This window comes from Etheostoma cragini, chromosome 1, assembly GCF_013103735.1.
Source record: "Etheostoma cragini isolate CJK2018 chromosome 1, CSU_Ecrag_1.0, whole genome shotgun sequence".
Lineage (NCBI taxonomy): Eukaryota > Metazoa > Chordata > Actinopteri > Perciformes > Percidae > Etheostoma > Etheostoma cragini.
In genome coordinates this window covers 26,838,310-26,865,322 of record NC_048407.1, presented here as the reverse complement: position 1 = coordinate 26,865,322, position 27,013 = coordinate 26,838,310, and the positions used below count along the sequence as shown (strand labels likewise).

The 27,013-nt window shown below is 39.7% G+C and overlaps 1 protein-coding gene and 1 long non-coding RNA gene across 3 annotated transcripts in view; one reads left to right on the top strand and one right to left on the bottom strand.

Annotated features, from left to right (window-relative positions):
• The window catches only part of LOC117943999 (ubiquitin-conjugating enzyme E2 Q2-like), a 13,918-nt gene extending 10,825 nt beyond the window's left edge, over positions 1-3,093 (top strand). The window contains exons 13-14 of one of the 2 annotated variants that reach the window (XM_034870507.1): positions 1,394-1,622; positions 1,721-3,093. In XM_034870507.1, the coding sequence (XP_034726398.1) occupies positions 1,394-1,425 (32 nt within the window). In that variant the 3' untranslated portion in view covers positions 1,426-1,622; positions 1,721-3,093. Of the gene's footprint in view, positions 1-1,393; positions 1,623-1,714 lie in introns of both variants that reach the window. The other variant, XM_034870498.1, reaches the window with a different exon arrangement.
• LOC117944011 lies at positions 920-10,889 on the bottom strand. Its single transcript, XR_004656474.1, has 3 exons — positions 10,878-10,889; positions 7,645-7,649; positions 920-1,020 (listed from the first exon to the last, which is right to left on the bottom strand). It is a non-coding gene; the product is annotated as an uncharacterized LOC117944011 (long non-coding RNA).
• Positions 10,890-27,013: the final 16,124 nt, after the last annotated feature.

Below are 27,013 nucleotides of genomic sequence, written 5' to 3'. Positions count from 1 at the left end.
GATTGGCTGCTTAGAAATTAAGTGTTAACGAGCAGTTGGACAGGTGTACCTAATAAAGTGGCCGGTGAGTGTATAATGCAGTCATGTTCATACTTGTATCTTGGGTTTCTGCAAGAACATGTTTACATGCTTTAATGTAAAAAAAAAAAAAAAAAAAAAAAAAAAAACTAACTTCCGAAAGTAAGACACATTAGACTCTACTGTCAACGTGTATTTTAAACATTCCTGGTAATATGAACTAAACTGCATCATGAGAGATATGAAGTTTAACAACAACTGTTTAGTGCTGGTATTCTTAATTAATACATTTTATGATTACGCTTCTATGAAGAAATTGAATCTGTATTTAACTAACATGAAAGATGCAAGTGTTGCTTATACACTGTCAGGGAGGTAGTTGTAGTGCAAAGTTACCTTTTGTTAAACACTATTCTATCATGGCAGATGACAAATGTTCTAAACAATGGTCTTAATAACTATTACAATTACTTATATAACCTGCTGTTTACCAAAATGTCACGTTCAGGTTCAATGATTTCACATGCATGTGTCACATTTTTGCACATGAACTGAATGCTTTGTGATGTTTGAATTTAATCATAATTGATATTTGTCTGTTTCTGCAAAGCCGACTAAAGGAATGATATGCCCTGTCACATCCAATTAATATGCAGTAGAATATCAAATTACATAGAATCACCAAAGATAAGAATCAATATTTAAATTTAAATGGTAATTTATTTCGAGGAACTGCAGTGCTAGGTCTGTTGCTCAAAGATGAAAATGAATGCAGATTTTGGTTGTTGTCCTTGACCTCTGTTAAAACACCACGCCAGTGAAAATATGTAAATTGCATTTACTCTGTCAGGTTACATTGGGCTACATTTAATTGCAGTAGAATGTAAAAGTTGAAGCTGAAAGAAATAAAAACTGAAATACGTAGAGAAACCTCATCTGTGCTGCAGGATCAGTTTGGCGTGCCGTTTTGGCAAAGGCAATCCTCATCAGGTTTGGTTTGTTCTAATAAAACCACGGCACTGCTCCTGGCTTTGTGTTAGCCATCAGTGCAGTCAGAACTTAGTTCACGTGAGCAGAAACAGTAGAAACAAGATGAGCGGACTGATGTTGTGTAAATTGATTTTTCCGTCCCGTACATATGAACCATACTTCCCAGTTTTTTTAGTTCTGTTAACAAACATGGTTGGTAACGTAATTACAACCTAGGGCATTGGACCAGAAATGATACATCTCTGTATTTAGTTCCGCTGAATGGTGATACAAAATATTTAAACACATTTAAAATGTCCAGTATATCTTTTTTGATATCTAGCTTCCCTAACCCCTGTAGATTGTTTGTTTTTCTATGTCATTCTTTGTTGTTGTTTTCCCTTAGGCTGGTACACACCCCCTAAGGAGGACGGCTAAAACAGACTCCTGCCTTTCCTGCACTGGGACCACGTCTTTGATTTACTTTTTCCCTGCGACCAATATATTTTTTTTATCCTGCAAACCATTGTGTTCTTTACATGAGTTTGAACTTCAAACCAAATTCTTCATTCAGTGCCCACCCAGAAACTAGCACATAAACACACACACACACACACACACACACACACACACACATACATATATATATATATATATATATATATATATATATATATATATATATATATATATATATATATATATATATATATATATACATACATACACACACACACACACACACACAACACACATGCTCACCTGAAATTAACATCCAAGCTCATCAACTACCCGCAAGGGTGTCCTCTCCTCAATATTTATCTTTCTGTACATCTGATTGATACAATCTAATTTTTCCATTGCGACATCATCCCATACTCCAGGAAACCGGTGGACTAAATGTCACACAAACTCACCCTTTGGTATTGCCGTTGAGCATTCCAAGGTTACTCTCCGGCTGTGAGTTGAAAGATGCAGCATGGCTTCAACCTCCAGCAGTGGCTGTCTGATGCTCCGGTCGCCAGACTCTGCCTCTCCGGCCCCACACTGGATCCAAGAATGGCATGTGACATTTCCTGATATGATGCAGCGGTGGCTGGGAAGGACATTTAAATGCTGGTGGTGGAAGAACCACTACATTTTCTCTCCATGGACGGCCTCTGTAATATTGTGCTCATGTATTATCTTTGCAATGCCAAGATCCCTCCTCTGGAATAACATGTTTCTGAGGCTAGCTTGCTTTCAAACCTCTTATCTTTTCAAAGCTTGAAGTCCTCAGGTGGGGAGGAAGATATAGAGACTTCTGCAGCCTGGGTGGGATACCCCATAATGAAGAACAGCAACTGCTGAGCTCCAAAGTTGGGGGACCACTGTCGTCGTCATCACAACCAGCAACCTGACAACTCCCTGCAGGAGAGGTTTGGTGTGTCCTAGGTTGGCAACCCAAGAAATGAGCAGGCAAAGCAGAGGCGTGTTTGGATCACACTGTAATGTAGTTGATTTTAACTCCACGTGTAAACATGTAAATTTGTATTTCTGCAAAAGGATTTAATTGTTTATATAATGTAACCTTGTCTGGGTCTTTGGCTGGGCAAAGACCGTATTACTATTTACCCTTGTCTATTAGCAGCAAGGGCACTGCAAATTCTCAAGACTCCTTTAGAATAAGAAAACGTTGCTTCATGGATACTCTTGTAGAAGGAAACAAAAGTACACCATGAGCTTATGTAAGCTTAATGACTACTGCGGTTTTGGTCTTTTTTTTTATTTTATTTTTTTTATAAATATTGATTTGTAGTCCTCATGTTATTGACAACACCGACAGTACCATTCCCCTTTATTGATGGCACCTCTCCAATGGCCAAACAATAATAGTAGGCATGCTGTTTCTGGTATTCCAGAGGTTTGGCTATTCATATCCAATCACTCAAACCAGATGAACCTCAGTAAGGCAATGCAGTGAAGACACAGTGTTGTGGAGTTCTGTTGTACTGAAGAAAGTTAGTCTTAACAGCGTAACAGTGTAGTCACCTGCTTTGTTCTTGTAGCTGATTCACATCCTGAGCACTTTGCCAATCCTGCAGTCGTAATAGTCTGAGGGGAAAAGTGACCTTTTACCTTCTGACTTTTTCTTGACCTCGTGGCTGGTTTAAAAAGGCAGTCAGAGTTTCAAATTCACAGCAATAGTCTCGACCATATACCTTCTGGCTTCACACCTGGGAAGTTCGACTGGAGTCTGTTCCATTTCCAGAATATTTGTGTAGATTTGATAAATATTTGTAGGGACCCAGTCCTTCCCATTACCACCTCTGGTTGCTATTCATAACCACTCCCAGCACAGCTGTACCCCTCAGCGTGTTGGGTCTTTGATGTAATGTGAATAATATGCAGAAAACTGTGGAGCATTCCAATTAATGCAGTTACACGTTTGTTGTGGGTGTTCTATTGTGTGGTTACTTGCATTGTTTTAAGTATATTGTCCTGAAAACCAGCATAGAAAGCTTAGTTATGCTAATTCATACAGTCTTTCCTCATTTTTAAGTTGATTTAGAATTTTCTCAGTAATACTAACCTCAGTCACACCACCAACATTTTCAAAACCAGTAGAGATGGGTTATTAAACACACAGCCTATTCATATTCAACATGTCTGACATTTGTTTAGACTTGCAGGATATGTGTAACAAGTGTCACCCTTTGTTCTTGTTTCACCACAAGCAAAATCCCAACATGACTATGGATCATTGGCATGGTTGTTAGTTGTTGTGATGCCATTGGCAATGTACTAATCACTTCATTCTGGTCACTGTCGAGCCCACCCCTGCATTCTCTGGAGAATCAAACTCAGGAATACATACTGCACATTCGACTTTGCAAAGGATTGCTTCAGAATATTGCCATGAAATGCAAGATTGAGATGAATGTGTCAATCTTTTTTTGGGCCATTTTAAAATGACTCACCCATTTTACCAATAGACATTGCAGTGTGTTTCGCTGTTTTCGCTGATTTGCACACACTTAGATTTTCTGAATACTGTTGAGGTTCAATAATTTGGTAAATTTTTTGAAATGATTAGATGTGTGGAGCAGGGATTTGTTCCCACCTTCAGATTAACTTGCTCTTGGTGAGGTATTCAGAACACATCTACCCCGTCTCTTTGATATTGCTGTATTTTGCATGTCAATATATCAATGGGTGTTTTTCCCCAAGCTACTGAAGGCAGCGAGTGGTGGGGTAGGGTGATTAAAAAAGACTAGTTGTATCCGTTTTTCATTACGTGTTTACTTAACTCGTGGTTTCCTACATCAGTGCACAGGATCATTTTTCCCTGTGTGCCGCTTATTGAACCAGGCCAGATACTAAGAGAGACGCATGGACTTACATGACATCCTACCTGCTTGGGTTACCTTTAAAAATGCCAGGATTCCCAACAAAAGTTGCCGTTCAGATTTGTGTGCCATCAGAACAATTGTAAGCCCACATCTTTAACCTGACCTTTGGAACAATGGTGTACTTCAGTCTGTTGTGTACTGAATGACAGCTTCTCTCATACCAGCTCCTGTTGTCTGACAACATTTCTCTCCTTTGGCGAGTGACATATTGGTCTGAGTTCTGAATTCGCCTGGTTCTGGGTTCTTTACCTTGCTTCATTAACTGCAGTGGCCGGGTTATAAAGTTATGCACTGTTAGCATGCTTTGGTTTGGTTTCATTTTTTTCCATGGCAAGGGTGATTTTGACCATGTAAAGTAATTTGTAAACTTGCATCAAGTTTATAAATAAAGAATTTTATGAAATATCTTTTTATTCTGTTCAAATGAAAATTGTTTGTTAAGAAAGGTAAAATTATCTCCCTGCTATTGAATTAAAAAGTATCACCCCTGTATAGGAACAATTAAAAATATGAATTGGCTTATTGATTCTTGCACCTAAACTCTCTGGTAGCAGTAAAATGCACATCATACATGCATCACGTTACTTACCAATGTACAATTAATTTTAGAGCTACAGATGTTCCACAATGATCCTGGCTTTCCAGGAAATGTATTTCTTGTGTTTTCCAGTAGATGATGTTTTCTGCCAGAAGATTCAGGTTTCAGTTTTTATCCAGAGCTGCCGTCAACATCCTGGGAGACAACCACCCTTGCCCTTTTTGCCCCAGGAACTGGGGGGAAAAAACTCAAATGACCATGCAGAAAAGCAGTTGTGATTTGTTTCCGGTGTGTGTGGCAGCATGGTCACCATCAACATCATCACATATTCATATTGTTTAACAACATAAGATGCAGAAAATGGCCACAGCATACATCACCTTCAACCTCTGACAACAAAACACCAGTAACAACTAGTCCATGAAGGTTCTCGGTCATCCGGTTCATGGTGACAAGGGAGGACACAGAGTATAACAGCAAACAGAACAAACACAAAGACGGAAAACAAAATAAAGAAACTATTACAGTTATATGCATGGTTAAAGATAAGCAAAGGCAACTTAGACTTGCTGGAATCTTTTACACTAACAACCAATGCAGTTTGCCCAGAGGGCACAGTCGATGAGATAAACTTACAGGTTGCAGTGGTTAAAAATATAATATTGAACCAGTTTGTGTGGTACAGTGATTTATAGCCACTTCCTGGGGGCAAGGGCTAAAAAAGGTAGTGGGCTGGATGAGTGGGATGCACAGATTTTATCCACTACTTTCAGTACAAATAGATTTTCTTTGTCATTTCTCAACACTTGCTTAATGGTCGTTGGCTTTTCACTGTCTCTCTCTCTCTCTCTTACTCTTGTGTGTGTGCATGCACGCATCACCACTAGATGGTACTAGAGCACTCTTGTAACTTCAGGCAATCGTTTTTTTAAACTCTGACGACGGTCAAAAACTCCTGTCTGCTTGTAACAGCAGTCGCTTCTCCATTATTACACTCATTCCTGCTCTTAACATCTCTGTAGCTCATTTCCTTCAAGGTTGAATGAGGTGAAGATCATTTGTTTCAGTGAGATGACTGCTATTGATGGGACACAGTCTGTTATGGACAGCTCATAATCTCCCCTGAGTGGGTTTGAGTCAGATATTTGTCATGGTGGGTTGGCGAGCGCTGCTCCCATAGATGTCAGGTTTGTGATAAATAGCTGAATCAATCCTCATCCCTTCTTATGAGAAGCAGGAGGGCTAAAGTAGATACCATGGTGTGGCCTATTGAGTCTGTGGTCGATCATGGTGTTGCATCCTGGATAGTTTTTGATATCAGAAATCAAGAACCAGAGTGGACTTTTTCACGATTTTTAGTAATTTGCAGTTCAACAACGAAATAGCCAATTGCCTCTTCTTGCAACACTTTTTGATTGTAGTTTAGGTGTGGGTTTGGCCGGTAGGACTCTTGGCTGGAGAAGAGCATGCTTTATTATCCAGCTTCAGCCGATCAGTTTGTCCAGCCTGTCGCCCGCCTCAGACCAACACTGAGGAGGCCGTCAAGGCTCTGAGCCCTGAGGAAAGAGGCTGTGCATCTCTGTGATTAACTTGTTGGTGCCCACACTGAGACAACAAGAAATAGCTGACTTTTCCTCCTTCACCCTGGGCCACATCCCAGCACACGGTGGGCTGCATTCAGAATCAGCTGGAGTTGATTGATAGCCTGCGGCTTAACTGCTGCATCCAGAGCCCGACTCTCACTGCTTTACCTTCCATCAGTAACTCAAGTGTAAACTCAGATTCAGACTGAAGGAATTTAGAGAAGCTTTAAGGAGTTTAGCCTTTTGTCTTGCTTCATCCTTCTTTCATCGACCAGTTAGCTCAGATTCTATAATACAGATTAATGAGCTAATATGTTACTGACGTTGGTTGGTTTTCATTTGCTGCATACAATGTGGATTTGATTCCACTCCACCAACACATTTTTTTGCTTATGTTGAAGGACATAAGACATTTTGTTGAACATGATTATTCCCTTTCTCGCTGAGAGTTAAATGTGCAGTAGGGAAGCCTTATAAAACTAACTAAACCCCCCCTTTCACACGCGCTCTATCATGCACATCTCTCTCGTGGGGGGAGGGGCTAAGGAGAGCATTTTGGCCTTTAGTGGAAAGGGGGGAGGGACTGAGAAGTTGTCAATGTTCAACTTTTTTGGCTAAGTCCTGGTTCTTCACAATCCTACCTACAGCACCTTTAAATTAGAAGATTCCCCCCGTGTATCTATGTTTTTAAATGTACAGCCCGGAGCCGGTTGGCTCATCATTGTCTACTGACTGGAAACGGGGAAACAGCACAGTGCTGGCTCTGTCAAAAGGGGACAGCATCGGCCTGCGTGCACCTCTAAGCTCACTGGACACAATGCATCTTGTTTTTTTAATCCATACAAAAAGCAAAGTATAAAAAAAAAAAGATTCTGTTTAAAGTTTTTTTTTTTGCCTGAATACTTCCTGGCTGGGAGTAGTAACTTCCTGGAGTTTCACCTGATCCCTGCACTACCCATTTTTTATGTAATAACTGCGAGATCCTGCAGTTACCTTTTACTTATTTCCCCTGGATTCATTAAATGAATGTAATATTTTCTTGCCACCTTCTCTGGTCAGTGTCCCAAAGATGCTTTAAACAGTGCAGCAGTATACAAACAAAACCAGATGCTTTTACAGACAGCAGGGGATATTAATAGACAACTAACGCTTATATAGTTGTCTGTGTGAGCCTCGTTAGAGAAAATTGAGAACACAGGCACAGAGCTGCAGTAATGGTGTCTGGCTATAAAAGACACAGCAGAAACAGTAGCTGAAGAAGAATCAATCCCAGGGTGACTCTCAACGACCTGATGTTAGAGTTCAGCATCTGGAAAGCAATAAGACAGGTGTCATCCCCACAGACATTGTTACTATACAGCAATAAAAGTATCACTTTTTTCTTTCCTTTCACATTAACAGCCAATTGTTCTAAATTCTAGACCAAAGGTTGTGCTATTTTGGATAAGGTTGTCATATATTACAGTGTGTGGGGAGTAATTTTCTAGGGGAGAGCACTGTGAATGTGTCTTCCTGCTTAAATCGACAGTTGGGGTTTTTAAAGACAGAAAAAGAACCCTTATATAACCCGTACAACCGGTCACATGTACACACTTTATTAACGACGTTTTGGCTACCATCAAGGATCATTCACGCAAACATCAATCACTCTAATTTCCAGTGAAGTAGGGAATTGTACAAGGAATTGTAAATGAATCATACAGTATTTTGAACACACACACACACACACACACACACACACACACACACACACAGACTAAATTGATAAAAGTTAAAGAGAGGGATGAACAAAGAGATGAAAAAAGTGATGGAGCTCATTTCTCATTCAGCAGTTGTGTCACTTTAATAGGGACACTAACACCACCTCTGCTGGAGAAAATGGAATATGAAGGTGACCTAACTCTGGCTGTTGTACTTGATTGCTTTGAGATGTTGCAGAATAAGTTTCATAAATCTAGTTTTGTGAAATCATTAAAACATTTTGTAATATGTAGAGTAGCAGTGCGTTTTTATTCCATCTTAGAGCTCACAGAAATCCAGTGCTTTTATCCACCAGCAATAACGCTTTACAATGATGATCCTCTGGTCCAGAGAAAACATAAGCTTCATATTTCCAGTGGATAAGGAGAAGACGGCACGATTTAGTCAATATATTACAGTACTTCCTCTTCGTAAAAGAAAGCCAGTCTTATTTAATTTTAAGTAACATAGACATTTTAGGAGAGCACAATTGCTCACAGCACCACTGAGAGACTGACCTTCACAGGCTTTCTTTCATGTCTCCATAATACTCCATTAAAAGATTCACTTCAAACGTATTCACGGTTTGCCTCTCAGGCCGCCGGCAACGTCACAATCAAGAGCCAGAGTGCATACATTACACTAAAAGGCCAACCTAAAAATGCAATTCTCCCAGGCTTGGGTGTATATGTAAATATTAATGATCAATGGATCTGCATTTTGCCTCATGTGCTGAAGCTTACATCCATTCAGATCAGCTCATTCTTTCACTGAGAACACTCAGTTTCCAATCACCCAAGATAAGACGATTAACATTTACGGCATTGGAATACAATCATTTCTGTGTGTGTCTAGCAAGAAAATGGTTAAAAACAAAAAAACAATACTTTGATAAAGATGCAATCAAGCTGCATACACTCTGTGCTGCAATCTATTATTTGTCATTGTTTGGTCTCAAAATGAGCATTTTTTGTTGATTGTGTATGAGTTCTTTTCACCTTGAATACTATCTGCTTGTCCTCCCTTTACTGAAAGGTAGCCAGGGGTTCACTTCAGCGTGACGATATGCTTCCCTGCGCAGACTTATACTTCAGACCAACCTAAATGGATTTCCATTAGAAGGGCTATGACTCATTCCAGATGCTTGCTCAATACTGTGTGGGCACTGTAGCAGAAAGTTTCCCCCAGAAAGAACAAAAAGGACAACAAAACCAAACATTGTTGTATAAGATAGCATCCAGAGAGGTCTGTGCCCCGTACCTTTTGCAATACTCGTGTGGCAATTATCACAGCAAGGAGGGTTGTCGTTGGTATGGTGGTGCGGAGACAACAGCATGGGTGCTGTTCAACGAAGAAGCAAATGAACATGGAAGACAACAAGACAGATTGCTTACTAGCTCTGCAAAGTAAGCAATACAGAACAGCTAATGGGAATTGGTTCAGTTTAAATGCATCTCTGACACAGCTTGCTTAGCTAAGAAATCCACATTGTATCAACATCTGTGTGTGTGTGTGGGGGGGGGAGCTTGGGGCAGTGAGTGCATGTTATGTTCCTCTAAACTGCTACGTATACATCTCTTCCGCAATGTCTGGACTCAGGCTAGACCTGCATCGGACAATCAATAGGAAAAGCAATGATCTCAGTGAAATGGACCATTTATCTTGCTGTGATTCCCTTATGCAGCTGCAGGAGAAGAGATGGAACTGAATTATTGTCTGAGCATCGATTAAAAACTGTCTAACGAAGCAGTACTCACTTCTCTCCTTTGAGGTTCTGTGGAATCTTAATGAAAATAGCTAATTTACCACAGACACAAATAACATTAGTGATGTGCCCTGAAATAGAACTGGTATACATCTTTTAAAGCCTGCAATTTGATCTGTGGGTCAAAACATATTGTGGAAGGATGAACATCTTGAATTTTTACAAACTCAATTGTTTTTTCGACTGTCAGCTGTGTTGAGATCAGATTATTTTCGTGGGGGGAATCTCCTTCCCTGTAGCTGTAGCTCCATCACTCCTTACAAATGTCCATCATCCCATGTGTTGAGTGCATACTTAGCTGAGAGAGGCCAAGCAACTTCTTATACTGTTACAGTCATAAAAGAATGTAGAAGTGGGCCAGAGGTGGCCATTTCAACCCAACCTTTTCTATTGGTGTTCTTGCAGTGTGAGTGTCAGGCAGGACATGGAGCAAGGCCACCTTTATTGAGGCAAGGACTACCTAAAAAGTATCATCTTACCTTTGTGGTGTGATCTTTAAAGCATTTTAACTAAAGATGACCATACGTTACCTGCAAACCTTACAGGGTTCCAAAGAAACAAGTGACATGTAATTTTCCCTTTCTTTTCCAGAGAAAAGCAGTGCAGTGCAAGCCGGGTGGGTTTTGTTAGGTTCAACGCCTCAAGTCAAAAACTCACACAGACTTGTCTTTTGTGCTTTGCAAAGGGGAAAAGTACTGTAATCATTCAGCAGTCTTCCAAAGTACTCCCCCCCGCTCTGCCTTTTTTATTGAAGTTGTATACATTGGGTGTAGATACAAAGTTGTTTTACATAAATGGGTGTAGTATATTATATTCTTTGCTTCACCATTGGTTGAGCTGTGGCTGGGCGTATTAGGCTTTACAGCTCCCACAGTTTCTACCTATGGGATGAGAATAACAAATGCACAATTTAATATCCACAAATGTGAATGAAGGTTTCTTCCCCCTACCCCAGGTTTGTACCTGAGATCCGGCAGTGTACATGTGTAAATGTGAATTCAGTTTGTTTTGCACACATATTTAGAAGGTAAAATTCTTCTCACATCACATAACTTCATTTACATGTGTGTACCTTAAAAAACATGGTTGGATAATATTTGCATTATTTTGTTATGATTTCTGTTGGTTTTGTTTTCTGTCATTGTGTGTTTGTTCTGTCTCCGGTTTTCTGTTTTACTCAGGGTGTCCTCCCTTGTCGCCTACTTCCTGTGTTGTGTCTGTTGTGTTCCTGTTTTATTTTGATAGTCTGTTTTTCTGTCCAGTCTCGTCTGTTTTTTTTAACCTGCCTTGTGTTTTCCCACCTGTGTGATTGTCGTCCCCGCCCTGATGTGTTTTACCTGTTGTATCACCTGTTCCTTGTTTGCTTGTTACCTCTGTGTTCCCTTTGTCTCTTGTCAGATCGTTTTGTGTGTGTGTTCGTTTGGTTGCCTTGTCCTGTCGGTGTGCTCAGCATTTGGACTCTTCCCTGCGATTCTTATTTCCCCCGTGAGTTCTTTCCAGATTCTGTGTTCCTGGTTTTTGTTTTCTTTTTCCTCTTTGGACTTTTGGATTTTTGTCTTTTTGGACTTTGTGTTTTCTTTGAGTCATTGTTTTTTTTTACCCCTGTGTTGGTTTGGACTCTTTTTGTCAATACATCTTCAATACAAACTCTCTCCTGCCTGCCTGCCTCATCTCTGCGTTTGGGGCTTCAATTCCCTAATTTGGGACATACAACCCAATTTCCAGGGTCCTGTTGCTGTGCATAGTGACTCACTGACCAATTTACTGAGAATGGAACGGAGCCATTGTTTATTATACTTGTGCATGTCTTGCTATGACGTCTCAAAATGTCTGCTTTGAAAAGGTTTATTCGCACTACAGTATTATGTCTGTAAGGCGGTTTATCTGCTTTAAGTTTTTCAGGAATCAAACAATGAACAATGAACAAACACGTCCCCTGAGGATCTTGCAACTTGAATAGGCAACTGTTTACACAAATGTCTTCTGATGGGATGCTAATTTACTCTAATAATAAACTGTGCTACACAGGAATGTGCTGAAGATCTAGCCCACTTGCACATAACTAAAAGTGACAAGCAACTCAGTTCCCCCATTTCATTTTTTTTAAGTCTTTCATTTTAGACAATTTGCAATTCACATTTATACTGCTTTAGATTTAAGCAGTAATGCTAAAATGTAGGTGGTTCAGAAACTTTTGATTGGCAGGGAATTTTGTCTTGGCAACTGGTCAATATTTGTCCTTTCTTCTCCACCAGTGTGTGTCCATGTCTGGACTAGTGTCTGCCTGTGACTGATGGTGGCCCCCAACGCACACAGCAAAACTTCTGGACAATGATTTGTCTTGATGGCTCCATCAGGTGAAGATGCTGGAGGAAATGGGGAAGAGGAAGGGTGAAGACTGGGGGTGGTTTAAGGAGGGACTGGGGGAGGTATGAAGGGGGATGATGGACCTCCTTGGACTGGGCTAAAAGGCTCCCCTCTTTCGAATCTCCTGCTCTATTTTGAGAAGCAGTAGGAGGGATGTCGAGGACGTAAGGAAGCCGGTGACAGATGAGCAGACATGAAGGCACTCACAGGCCTGATGAATGACATCTCTATATTGGCTAAATGGCTATACCACCATGGAAGAGAAAGGAGCGAACAGAAAAGACAAAGGACTCTCAATTACTGGGGGACAGTTGCATTGCAGAATGGGCTTTTTGCTATGAAGTAATATTTGAATTGCTATGTTTATAAAGTGCATCTCCTAGGCTACTGCTAGTCTTAATCATGGCCAAAGAAGCATTAAGTTCCACATAAATGAGTAAAAAGAGATGGTAACAACTTTTTTCAATTAAAAGAATACATTTTCTGTCCCAAATGTCCACAATTTAAATCAATCTGTTTGTTTTCCCAGCTCTTCTTAGACATCACAATAGTAGAACAGCAGTTCAGACAGGTTGCATGAAACTGACAAAGACAACAAATTGTTTTTCTTTACACAAAGCTAAAAGTCCTGTTGAGAATGAATCATTGTCTGGCTGTGTGAGAGCCAAAAGGTAAGAGGCTCTATAAGAGAGATAAGACTGCAGAGCCTCAGCGGCGATAAGTATCTTATCTGCCTGTCGTCTGCCTCCTGAACTCTCCGGGGGAACCTGTTGTACAACACAATGTTAGACAACCATTGCTACCTGCAAACAAAGGACTCCTGTTTTTCTACCTTTGCACAGCATACATTTAGGGAAAAACATCCATTTGACAGTTTAGTTAACTCATGGATCATTTCTCTCAGGCAGAAGATGGGTCATGCTAAAAGTGTAAGCAGTGCCACAAATGGCAGTATTACATAACAATTTCTAATTTTTTTCTATTGTACAGTCTGTTATCCTATATGCTGGCGATGCACAACACTGAGACAGGGACATTATGTCATGTTTTCTGTTGCCAATTACACTGGAGGGCTGTTTCACTTCAGTGTGACATATGTTGGCGTTACATTGCTTTTCTAACAACCATAGGGGGCATTCCCTTTTCACATACATATGAAGTATGCCCCCTAAATAGTACTCCTTTGGTGGCTTCGGGCTAGATTGGAGATGGGGCTGGGCTGATTTCACACAGCCAAGCGTCATCAATCTCCCGGTTCATTCGCTTCACAAAGGGGTCCTCTTTCACTGGGGGAGAGCAGTCAATACAGCAATGCTACCGGGATGAGAGCAATTCCATTAAGAGGGTGCTCCACCTAGGGCCTCGAAAAGAGGGCTTATCAGAGGCCAATAGCGACGGGAGTGTTGCAGCCATCCATCGTCAACTATAAGAGGAAGAAATGAACACTGCTGACAATCCCTCCATCTTTTCTCCTTTCTCCTGTCTTGTCCTCAACAAAGGGAAACATCACTGCCGCGCTCCTCCTCCTGTTACCGCAGCATGGATGTTTAGCCTTTATCTCGATGAGATGGTTATCTGAGACCAAAAATAATCAGTTTAAGAACATAGATTTATACTAATAAATGGCTGCACAAGTAGACTTAAGGAAAAGCAGACAAACGGATTGATGGTAACAGATAGATATCCAGATGTACTATGCCAAGGGCAATCTAGTTGCGGTTATTTCTAAATAGAATACCAGCTGTGCTACTGCACTTCACCATACTTGCCATTCTCCTGCAGACTCTGCCATAGCCTAGGCTAGCTAGCCAGCTGGCTCAAGTTTTAAAATGCACAAGCTACCAAGGACCCCCACTCCACATCACACACACACACACACACACACACACACAAGTACACACACACACACTTGAGGACTTGAATTAGTTCCAACATGCAATAACAAAATATGACATTGATTGTTCTTGTTGTTTACATTGCCCTTGTTACTGTACAGCAATGCTGCTGCTCACTGTGTTTGCACATTGCATTGCACTTAGTAATTTTATGTATTTAGAGCACATAGTATAGTATGTAGTTGTTGTACTTGTCTTTTTTTAATGTTTTTATGCCCCAGGAACTGCCAACCAAATTTCATTATGTTGTTGTCTGACCCGTCAATAAAATGACAATAAGCTACTTTGAACAGACACCCACACACACACACACACACACACACACACACACACACACACACACACACACACACACATAATATTTTCACAGGCTGACGTCTCACTCTCACCATTGCATGCAGCCTTGTGAAGACCTTCGGAGAGAAGCACAGCAGCAGTCAAGCACATGAGTAATGCACATGGGCCCTGTCACGTCCTTGAATCAATTTCCAAGTCCCTGACATGACTCTTTTCAAATCACCGGGCTGCACCGCTAACATACCACTCATGCAATGGCAGAGACGCCAAATGAATGAACTGCTGAAGGATCTTTCCCTGGCATAGTGACGAATGGTGTGTGTGTACGTCAACAAAGAGACATGTGATTGGAAATTCTATGACTTGGGGTTGGGGTGATAAAGTAAAAAATAAAATAGTAACTACTAGTGAATAGTAACATTTCCTGTGAAATCAATAAAAGCCTGTTAAGAAATATGTACAGTACATATGTGCGTGCTTGTGGCCTACACGTTCATCTAATTTCATGAGTGTACAAATAATTTCTGCTGTTATACATGCAAACTCTATGTGGGTCTTGGGGTCGGGGTGGAATAAAAAAAAAATCTTACGTTTAAAGTAACATTTCTTGTGAAATCAATAAAAACATGACAATGTGGGAAAATAATAATATTTACCAATTAATTCTATAAATGTACAAATAACATAATTTATTGAGTTGCACCTTTGATGTAGAGTCAAAACATTTGCTTGTTTCTGAATAATCTGATAATAGCCTAAATGCCAGCAAGAAAATGTAGACACAGCATATTTCTCTTTAGCTAATATCCCAAAGAACAACCTGCCGTTTTTATTTTTTTATTTTATGGGAATCATGGGAAATGTGTTACTTGCAGGTGCCAGCCAAAGTTATGAAAAATGTTGTGATTAAATATCAATGGCATCTCCAGCTGTTTAAATATCACTTGGCACTGCAGGTAGTGCCCTTAAGAAAGTTTCATGCATCATAATAATGATGCTTCAGCAGATTTTGGTATGAATTGCTCTTCTTCATTTGCAACGTCATCCAAATTTAAGACAGGCCACATCGTCTAGCCATTAGTAATTTCTTTGTTTTTCCTGGTGTAAAAAGTAAATTTCAAGAGAACAAAACCATAACAACTAGGGTCGCTAATGCCAGTGAGAAGCGTTTGATAGTAGGAGAGAGAAAAGTGGCAAGGTATTGAGGGGAACAGTTGCATGCACATTTCAAAACTGCTATCATACTGCAAACGATGATTACACAAGAGGCAATGGTTTAAGTCTATGCTTCAACTCTGGATCTCAGTCAAACTTACTAACATATGCCTGCAATTCCTCCACCTGCTCCATGTACTGTAAATAGCACCCTGTTCTGATTAATATGCATAAGATCCATCCTGCCGAAGGGAGGATATTTACTATATCCTGTATTTAATGACCTGCTCTCAGACATGTGTGTAATAAGGTGAGTGCTGTCAGGGTTCTAGCAGAAATAAGCATTTCATCCATCAGGTTAAGATTTGTAGGTCGACAGGTGGTTGAATAGCCAACTACAGGAGCCCATAAGTGGACATGACACTGTCACAGCTTCTATCTGATCACTCAGTCAGATTTAGCATTACAATGAATGTTTGGCCTCAAATCAAACCAAAGGGGCACTTTGGCTAACGACATGGGCAATTGAGCCTGGCGAGAGGGGCAGTGAGTTACATGTCTCTTATGTTAAGGTAGATGAAGAAATAATGGTTGATAAAGAAAGAAAAAGAAGAGAAAGTGTACAAAAGAAAGACCAGTTCTCCTCCAACCACACCACTGCACCAGATGATAAGAAATGTTGCTTGAACGTGGGGGAGCATTAAAATCCTTTGGATGTAACAGGAAGAATCACTCTCAACACACTGTCAACCAATTTTGTTGAAGTACAATTGAGCAAGTCACACCTCGACTAAAATAATTCCCAACTCAGATAGCTGTTCATCATGCAGTCTGCAGTCCGCAGCAGTAACCACAAGACAACTAAAAACTGTGTGTACTATTACCACTAAAATGTTCTGCAATCAAACGGTTTCGTTTTTCTTTTACTTTTTTTCTCAGATGGTAATGAATGTGTAGGTCTGCAGTTGTCCTAACTTTGTAACTGTTGGGGTTGATAAAAAATTGCATGTCAGGTAGACATCTAATCAACGTTCCCGTTTCGACCACAGCTTATTAATTAAGGAAGATCGTTTGTAACATCTCCACAGTGTCCCCAAAACCTGACTGAACTGATGACACCATATACTATGCAAATACTACATATTTGTACAGTATTTGCCTGTTCTGTGTAGTCATAGATGATGTAATCGGTTGATATACAGTAGTTTCTAAGTATGAGTGTGAAACATGAAATCAAATGGGATGTGTTGACCCGGCTCCTTTAGGTAAAATGCGGCAGAACCTTCCCCCACCTTCAAAGGTCAACGACTGGAGTTGCCAACAGTCCCCATAGTTCCCCTCTCCAGGGGTTAGCGGTTGGCGTGGCAATGACTGGCCCTGGGAAAGCTGTGCTCAACACATGAGGCTGTGATAGGACCCCCTCTGCAGTCCATTTAAGTAGCTGGTCACTCCACACATCTGTTAGAACTAAAAGCATTCATTACAACACGTACTGCTAACTTTCAGACTGTTTACACCTACCTTAAGGGTTTGGTTTATTTCATGGCGAAGGGATTGTGTGAGCATGTTATGTGTCCTCCTTCTGTCACCGTGGTCTCTCTATTAGTCCCAGAAAGGGGAGGAAAGAAGGAGAGCCACTCCAATTATCCACCACTGCCTGCAAGTTATGTTAATAGTCTCTTCCGGCTTAAGTAGGCTATCTATATGCAAAGTCTCCTCTGATGAATTCCTTCATTACTTATTGTTAATGTATTAATGTATCGCCATGATGAAGAGAGAAGACTGTTGGTTTCTACACCATATTGCCTTGTGAAAGTATGAGGAACTGAGAGTTGGCTTGACAGTTTGAACACACAAAGAGTGAACTGCAAGGCGGCTTTGGACTCTGATGCAGACAGGAGGCATTATATGGGCATGTACATTTAAGATGGGTAAATAAACTTTAACTACAAGTAATTACAGGAATTTAAAACATTATGACAATATGATTTCTGAAGATCTATTTCCATGTCAAGGTATGATTGGAACTACAAATATTGCCTATAATTATACAGTATATAAAAAATACCTATATCATAACAAGTAAATAAATTGTGTTTAAAATTTGTACAGGCAAACAATCGTTATTGTATCAGTAATAACAAAACACAGATACACACCTAAAAGTGTATTTGGGTATAATACATTACTACTGAAAACAAATAAATGTAACAAATATTTACAATATTTACATTGAAAGTAATCAGTTCAAATGGATGGATAATGTGGGAAGAAGAAACTGTCAAAGGGTTTCACATCCACTGTAAGAACAAGGAACCATGGATGTATCTGAGCAATTGTATTTCATCAGGATAATTGAACTCCTCATGGCTCACTGTGTTCTGCAGATTGATTTTTGACCCATTTGTCAGTTTCTATCCTAGTTGAGGGGTTAAATAGCTGTGTATCTCACACAGAATTGATTTAAAAGTTTCAAGGAAAAAGGAGAGATCACAAGCACAAAAAGACTTATGTATATCATAATATAGTTGTTTACTTGAATTATTTTTTTCAAGACATGATTGAGTACTGCTAATTAGTTCAAACAACTGCAAAAAACATGATCACATTTGTACAGTAACTATATCATTAATGGGTTTGATTTTATTTGTTCTAACCATGAGGTAAAGGCAAATGTTATCCCGTCTTTCTTGAACCCAGCTGTACGTCTCATTTGGAACACAGCTCTCAGATACAAACCCTCTAAACTACTTTAACACAAAACAGTTTACTTTACGTTCAAAGTGTGTCAGCGTCTCTCAGAAACCTCAGTTTTCTTACTCAATGGAAACGATTTACATCTTTACAGTAATGTGGATGCATCATCGGTTCTTCAATACACCCCAACACTTTCTCTTTCTCCTTCAGGTTGCCCTCTGAGGTCTGCCCATTTCCCCTGAAACAGGAGCTGGGTTGTGGTGAGCCAAGCATCACTGAGCCCCTGTTCTCAGGAACACTGACCTCAATCAAAGGGAGAACATGATCCACTGGCAATCCACTCTGTCGCCCACCAGGAGCTGTTTAGGCCATCAGTTGATGGGAGTGTGACTCACTGGGATTGTGTGTGTGTGTGTGTGTTTCTGAGTGACTGTGTAAGCAACACAAACAGAAAACACAAAAATACAAAGCCTGTGTTAGGCGATGACGGTTCTGTCACATTTTATGTATGTCAATGCTTCTTCAAATAGCTACTGGAGTTTTAAAATCTAAAAGGTAAGGTCTAAAAGGTAATTTACCGGACTTTTTGGAGTGCCTGCTGTGCATTGGTGAAATTCTATTGTTGGTTTTAAATTTGGGTGCCTGAAGGATGAAGGTTGAATACATTCAGTGCATGAAATCCTCCTAACATTCAAATGAAATCATGAAGACCGCTGACACTGGAGTTATGGTAAAAGGTTTTTTTTCCACTACAGCAACATTGTGCAGGGAGGTGGTGATTGGTGACACACTTATCTTGTTCTAGGTTCGATTACAGTCGTAATGTTTCCTCTCTCCATTAAGTGTATTTGATTTCCCGCTGAGGGGGTAGTTTGCAGGGCAAAGATATGACAGAAGCACCAAGGCCAAGAGGGCAGCTCTCGCAAGCATCACTTCCACTGATGTGCCTGGAAGCGGAAGAAAAGTGGCAATGCTTATACAATTAGAGCTGAGACTTTGTCAGACCTCATTTTTGAGAGAGCTTTGAGCCGCAGCCCTCAGAGAGTATTATTAATTCAGTGCCCTGGCCCGCTTTGTGGAGATATAGAAGGATTATACAGCACTGGATGACATGCTATGAGGAGCTTGAAAGTGCCTTTGCTCTGATTACATGTACGAATTTTCCCATCAGTCACAAGGGAATTAATAATATTGTTATAGTTGATGTTTGGTTATTGTAACCATAGTGTTGAAGGTCCCCTAACCTTGATTAGGCAGTAATTTCATCCCAAACCAAGAGGTTTTGGTAACCTTAAGTATATAATGTGTACATTTTCACAATAACATATTTGAAAACAACGAGACCTTTGTTATGTATTTGGTCGAGTTGTGTATATAGAATATCCCAAATGTTAACAGAATTTAAGGACATGGTTACGACATTTAGGAGAAAGGACATGGTCCATGTCATTTGGTCGCCTGTCTGCGGTGTCATGTCTTCTCTGAGCTGTCAAGAATTTACCTTTTATCCAGTTTCAGGCCACATTATTGCCATACACCTTTGAGATCTTGCTGGTTTTTAACTGTATATTTTAACCGGATGAAGAGTTTTAGCAGTTGGACGCATGGCTGTAGTACTCAAGTCCGGTCTTGGACACTAGATTATCTTCGCACGCCCTGCATCTGAGTGCCCTGCAAATGTTTTTGCAATTTATTCTCATTGATTCACACGCACTGTAACAAAACAAAGATGTCTGCCAATTCTGCCAGAATCACATTTTGATTTTAGAAATCACTAGGATTTTTTCAGCACTGCACTTAAAAAGAAACACACGTCGAACTTTGTAAGACACCTGCAGAGGCATCATAGATTAAGATAAGTTAACTGCAGAGCCAGGAGATGCTTATCTACAGTATGTGTTCACATTAACGTTAGTTAACATAGCAGAAGATAAAGGTAATGTTCTTGAACATAAAGTTATCAGAACTCCCGTCTGATACTACTGGTTTCATGAGGTAATTTTTTTTTTAAACAAATAGGGTATATGCGATTGGTTATTGTGTGTTGTATTAGGTTTGTGGTTGTGTGCAGTCTTTTTACAAGTGAATGCTCACGTTAACGTTAACGTTAGGGTTAAGTAAACTTTGCATCAGGCTAACGTCATGCAAAAAAAGTTATAAGTTTAGTTTAGGCTATACTTACAAATGTTGGGAATTGTGACACTGTTTTTTATTTAAGATCAACAAATAATAACCCAAAATGCTTGTCTTGATACTGTCATGCATAAGACTTTTTTTCTGTCCTGGACTCGGTCTGGACTAGGAATCAAACCTTTTTGGACTTGGTCTTGTCTTGGACTCCAACCTCTTTGGACTTGGCTTTGACATGGACTCAAATCTTTTTGGACTCGGTCTGGACTTGGACTTAACTAATCCTGGTCTTGGACTTGTCTTGGACTCTACAAAGGTGGTCTTGAATTCAGCCCTGGTTGGATGAGCTAGTGGCAGCTCAGCTCCATCCCTCCATGATGTGTCAGAGAGCCACTGATTTTAACCTGAAACTGCTTTATTCAGTGTTTTTATCTGTTTGAATCACCAAGTCTAATTGTTTTGGAGACAAGAAGACCTCTGCCGATAATTCGTCTCTCTGTAAAAACCCTCCTGAACATCGGGATCATAAGTTATCAGTGAAACCTCCTGAACGATGAACACTGAAAGACTCCTAATAAACTGATAAACTGTCATAATGATAGCATTTTTCCGTCTTCTGTCATTCTTTTGATTGAGAAACCACTTGCAGCAGAACGTATACTGTATGTTGTATATTAAACAAGATTGCTGATTGCAAATTGGATGAAGAATTTTTGATGGTTATATTTAAGTCCCATTTACTTTGAAAGTTCTCTGTTCTGCCTTGTGTTGTCTTGTTTTACTTCCTGTTTTCCGCCTGTATGATTACATGTCCCCGCCCTAATGTGTTGCACCTTTGGCTCCTTGTCTTGCCTGTCTTGTGTATTTAAGTTCAGTCTTCCCCTTACCGCAGTGCAAGAGCTTCTTCTTCCTTATGTGTTCAGCCTCCAAGCAATTGTCCCTGTATTCCTGAGTTCCTGTTGTTTTGCCTAGATTTTTACTGTTTTCTGGATTTCCCTTTGGCTGCCATTTTTGGATACTGTTGCCAGTGTGTTTGTTAGCTTGCTTATAAAACCATTGCGTTTTACGATTCTGAGTTGTGTATTTGTGGGACCATCCTTCTGTGCGTTAATGTTATCAGTCTGAGATGATACTGCCCTACACCCAAGCCGCAGCACATACAGTGTATATGTACTGTAGTTTCTGGCAAACAAAAAAGATCTGCACTCTATCACTTAAAGGTACCCTTTTGAGTTTTTGAACACTATGCACTAGCACAGTGGAGCAGTGTTTTTGTGAGTTGATCGCTGTTTGGCTCTCCTTGCCCAAAGAGAATCCACCATTGTTTTCTAGGACGCTTGTATCAGAGTTGAAGAGTCCATTGAGGGTGCAACATAACAAAATGTAAAAAAAAAATATGGGAAGTCAATAATTTCTGAAAAAAATGATTCATGTTTCATCCCACGTCAATAAAACCTAATCTTGGCCATCAGTCACAGGACCAATACATTCTTCTGTCTATCTGTGTCTGCTCATGTGTATGTTTGTGTATGTCTGTTTCTATATGTATCATTTGTAAGCTGCAAACATCACTCTTATTGTTGTGTTTTTATTATGTTTACCTGCTTCCCGTCCTTTGTCTTTCCTCTCTGTGTTTATTTTTTGGGGGGGGCTGGGACAAGTTGTCATGTCTCAGCATATTGTTTATAAGTTTGTAGATTTTAAATAAAAACATTTGATCACCAAAAAGACCAATATGGCCCGAGTCTCATAAACACTGTGGGGAATATACTGTCATTCTCCTTTTGAAATAGGAAGCTCTTTACTCATTTACGATTGATCCTTGCATTAATCAAGCAACAGTTTGTTTCTGAGTTGATAAATGTTGTATAGAAAGGGGGAAGGCGGAATGGATTTTTTGTCAAATGCGATTAGGTAGTGCCAGACCCTCGAATTAGCCATGTTTCACATGTCAGTTTACATCAGTGAAGCTGAAGGATTGTGTGATAACACTGATAGAGAGAAAAGGAAAGAGGCAGTAACACGGACAGAGCAAATGGGAGAATGAGAAAAGGGTGAAAGAGGAAGGTAGAGAGACAGATGAGGCAGGAAGAGAAAAGAACAAGAAGAACAGGAGCAGAAATAGACAAAGAGAATAGAGTGAGAAACAAATAGGAATACATGAAGAATTGATTGATGACAAATGTTTTTCTAGTGTGTTGCTGTCTTTGGTTTGTCATTAAGGAGCTGTAGCTCCATGCTGGGAAGGGTAGATTCCATGGACTGTACATGGCCGACTCCCAGTAAAAACTCACTTGATGCTTGTCAGTTTGGTAAGATGATGACGGGGAAGTAATGATACACATCTACACACTAAGATGCATCATTTTACTTGGGGTTGCACGGTAATACAAACTTGTAACTGTATCTCAACTATATAGTCCTTGATCCAGAGTTCAGGATATTAGTAATTCATTAAAGGATAGGTTTGAATTCTTATACAGCACTCATATGATGTGCAGTATGTACAAAAGTCATTAGTCATTGTAGCCTAATCATTTTTCTTCACTATAATGGTCGTGAAGAGACTTCCATCTTATGCAACATAGGGGACAAAATCCACAGTCGTTATTCTGTGCAAAGTAGCTTTCTTTAAAAGTTCAGATGTCGTCTTAGTCACTCAAATCAAGTGAATATCCTCATCCTGATTGTTGTGAGTAGGTATATCTATCAATCAATCAATCAATTAGTCAATCAATAAATCTATCAATGTAGCACAGAGGAAACAAGATGAGTGCCTCTTTAATACCTATGTATGGAGAAAGGGAGAATAAAAGTCTAATATGCACACACACACACACACCATCATCATTTTAGTGGAACATGTCCAGATAGTATCCAGTAGAACAGTAAGCCAACAGTTTGAACAAGCTCCATGCATCTATTTGATATGAATCAGAGATTCAATGACAGAAAGAGGAGACCAGCACATTGAACAGGTGTGCGTGGGCCCGAGTGGTGCACAGAGCGTGGAGGCTGCTGAATGAAAGAAGTGATTTTTTCTCTGGCTGCTTTGAAGAGGAGGATTCGGGCCAGATCAGTGGATTTTAACAGGTGTGCTTGGCTTACTGGCATGGATTTGCATGTTTTACAACAGCTCTGAAAAGGTTGAGTAGCAATGTTCTAGGAAATTATAGACAGGCTGCTTCAAAGTAGGCAAATATTCCAATGTACTTGCTAAATAAAACAGATTAGATTTATAGATAAATGTTATAATAATTATAACAATAATAATGTTATAATTATTTATTCAGATTATTGTACTAATTATTTAAGACAACGGTGAAAATGTGAAAGGTTAAAGCATTCTGTTCTTTTTGTCATATTAACACATCAGGGATTTAACTAACACATTGTTGTGGCGTGGTCCTTGCTGGTGAACATTGATTTAAATCCTACTGACTTTTCAGAGATGCACATTTTTTCACAGTCATGTACTGCCCAGCAAAGCTTGTGTGTCTCTTTTCTATTTGTGTCCCATTCAGGCAACCAAAGAATGTGTCTATCCGCATGAAGCCCCCATGTGTGTCTGTGTGGATTGCAGTGGTGGGCTACAAGTGGCGCCTATTTCTGTATGATGAATCGTCATTAGGCCCCACATGGGTCCCTTGTCGGGAGACTACAGGAAATAATTGGACCAAGGAGGTCCACAAGTTGGGCAGACAAGCAATCACCCTCAAGCCGCATATAGATATTTTGTGTTGTGTCCAACTTTGTGAGATTGAGGCTTAATCTGCACTACTACTTTTTCATTTTTAAGCAGTGATTTTAGACAAAAACGATCTCCGTTCACACAAGAGTTTTAGCTCCACTAGCAGAACTATCTCTGTCCATATTAACACGTCGACAACACATTTAACAGGGCCATTCGCATACACTGAGCATACGCGTGCTGGTGTAAATATATAGCAGGTTGTCTGACGTTATTCTGAGGTTGAAAATCACGGAGTAACTAACGATAAGACTGACTGACGTCGTTTGCAAAGGTCTCTGTTTGTGTCCGTTCAGACTGCAAAGCAACATCTGAGTTTTCAAACTAAAACAAGTACAGCTGTGTTTCTGAATGTCTCTGTTATAGGAGCTTAAAAATGCCATGAGGCGTAAATATAACAAAAAACAATTGTTTTTAAACCAAATCGAAATAGTGTACATGTAGACTGCACCCACCTTGGCCCTTTGGTAAACAACATTGGCAGACAGCAGGTGGCCATTAGACCAATGTGCTGATGGACAGTTTTCTGGACCCCATTTTGTTTCATGATTGGGACTTTTGCAAATTTTGTGAGGTCCTTGAAACTTGTGAAACTTCTATTGCAATAAGTTACTTAACAACCAATACACAGTAGACAATCTAAATATAACTTTCTTAAGTCACAAGATCTTTGAGAGCCAAAGATTTCACCCATCAGAGGCATTGAGTTGTCCTCATCTCTATGGATGAGACATCGCTCATCAATGATTCCCAGAAAACTAGGTTCTCATTATTCTATCTACAACATGATAGAAGTAATTACACAGTTCTTAAAGGGGGGAAAGGTGACAATGTCCTCAACAGTTCCTTATCGTGCCAAGATTCATGGCTTTTGATAGGCTTTTAAGCCAGATTAAAAACCTAAAGCCCCCATTGTTCAAGCAGGCTACAATTTCAGAGAATCACATATACGAGATTGCCAATAAAACCAGAAGACCTCAAAAGAATACAAATGACTTTCATGAATCTACATCAAATTGAAAATTGAAAATGATGAATATTTCTCTCAAATTTAGCACTGCTTAAGAGATAAATTACGTTGTCTTGTTTCTTTTAGTTTGTGCTTTTCTTTCCTGGATGTGTTTGTAATTTCCTGTCAGCCTTAGCCCAAAAAAAACAACACGAATAATCAGCTTGTTCCTTTGTTAAAAATGTTTTTTGGGTGTTATTCTTTGTTTATTCCACTTTCAAATCCAAAGCATTATGATGGGAAACATTGGTAAGGGATTTTTTAGACAACTGAGACATGTTTTTTGAAGATAGCTTAAGTTAGTGTAGTGGAACTGATATTCATGTTTCCTACCACCAATGGATGTCATTTTCTCAGCAAGCACGTTGTCCTGAAATAAATGCAATTGCTGACTCATGTGATTTGTTAGCTATCTCAACAATGTGTCCTCTTTGAGGTGGAAAAAAACAATTGAAGTCAAAGTGGAGTTCTGCATGGTGGCAGGGAGTACTAAGTGTACCCCACTCTGAGGGAACACAAGGAAACTGTCGCTCTCTGCCTGAACTCGGATTCAGCTCATATCTTTCACAGCACCCAGCTCTCTAGTGGTCAGACGGGTGAAATTGATTGCCCTGCTTGCACTATATGAGCAACAGCCACTTTGGGATTTACTTTGCTGTAAGGAGCATAAACCCACTCCACCCCAAAAGTCCAAATTGATTATAAAACTGCAGTCTGCTGACACTGACATATCTGTGACTTTGAATGCGTGCGTGCCTGCGTGCATGCGTATGTGTAAGAAAGAGTGGAACCTAAACAGAGTGTGAGAGCATTGGAAATTTTAACTAAAACTGCATTAACACTAGACTAGCATCAAGCCATTCTTTACTGGGATTCAATGATCACTTCTTGAGCACCTACTTTGTCAGACAACAAACTCAAATTTTTTCAGTAATCTGATCCTAAAATCTGATCACGTGCATGGATGGTAGAAATAGAAATCTACAATGTAGAGCTGTAATTAAATTATGTAAAAACATGAACTAGGGCTGTTTTGGGTCTCTGTCAGTGAAATACTTTATGAGGTATATTGGCATAAAATAAAATGTAGGCTAAGTGTCACTGATTTAAAACAGCTGCACAACCCTGCTGCAAAACGCCAAATTGCTTTCTTTGGTGTGAACATGCCCTTAGAATATATTGTCATTTTTTGTAAATTTACAACAAAAAGATTAATTTTGTCTTGTATGAAGTATAAGTATTATTTAACAAGGTGTGTGGTGATCTCTGTACTACTATCTGATAACTATGTGATTACAGCATGATGAGGAAGAGTGAAATTGTAGTGAAATTTGTAGTTATGGCAACAGCTACAGTGTAAAACATGATAACAAATCAATTTCAGAAGCTGATGTACTTGATCTCATGCTTGTTATGTGTTGTTATGTAAATTATTTAGACTAACCACTATGATTGCTTAGATCCTCTATACAATGCATAAATATCTTGAGACTTTCATTTTGTTTTCTGATGGATTGTCATTATTTGCAAGCCAGTAAATTCCCGAAACTTCAAAGAACTTCAAATATGTTACAAATGGCTACTGGTTACTGGCAGGCAAGCATTTAGCATCGGGTTTTAGCTAAGCTGAACTACAACCCTTACAATGTGATCACGATTATTGAGTACTAAACTGACATCTCTTTGCCAATAATCACATGGTCAATG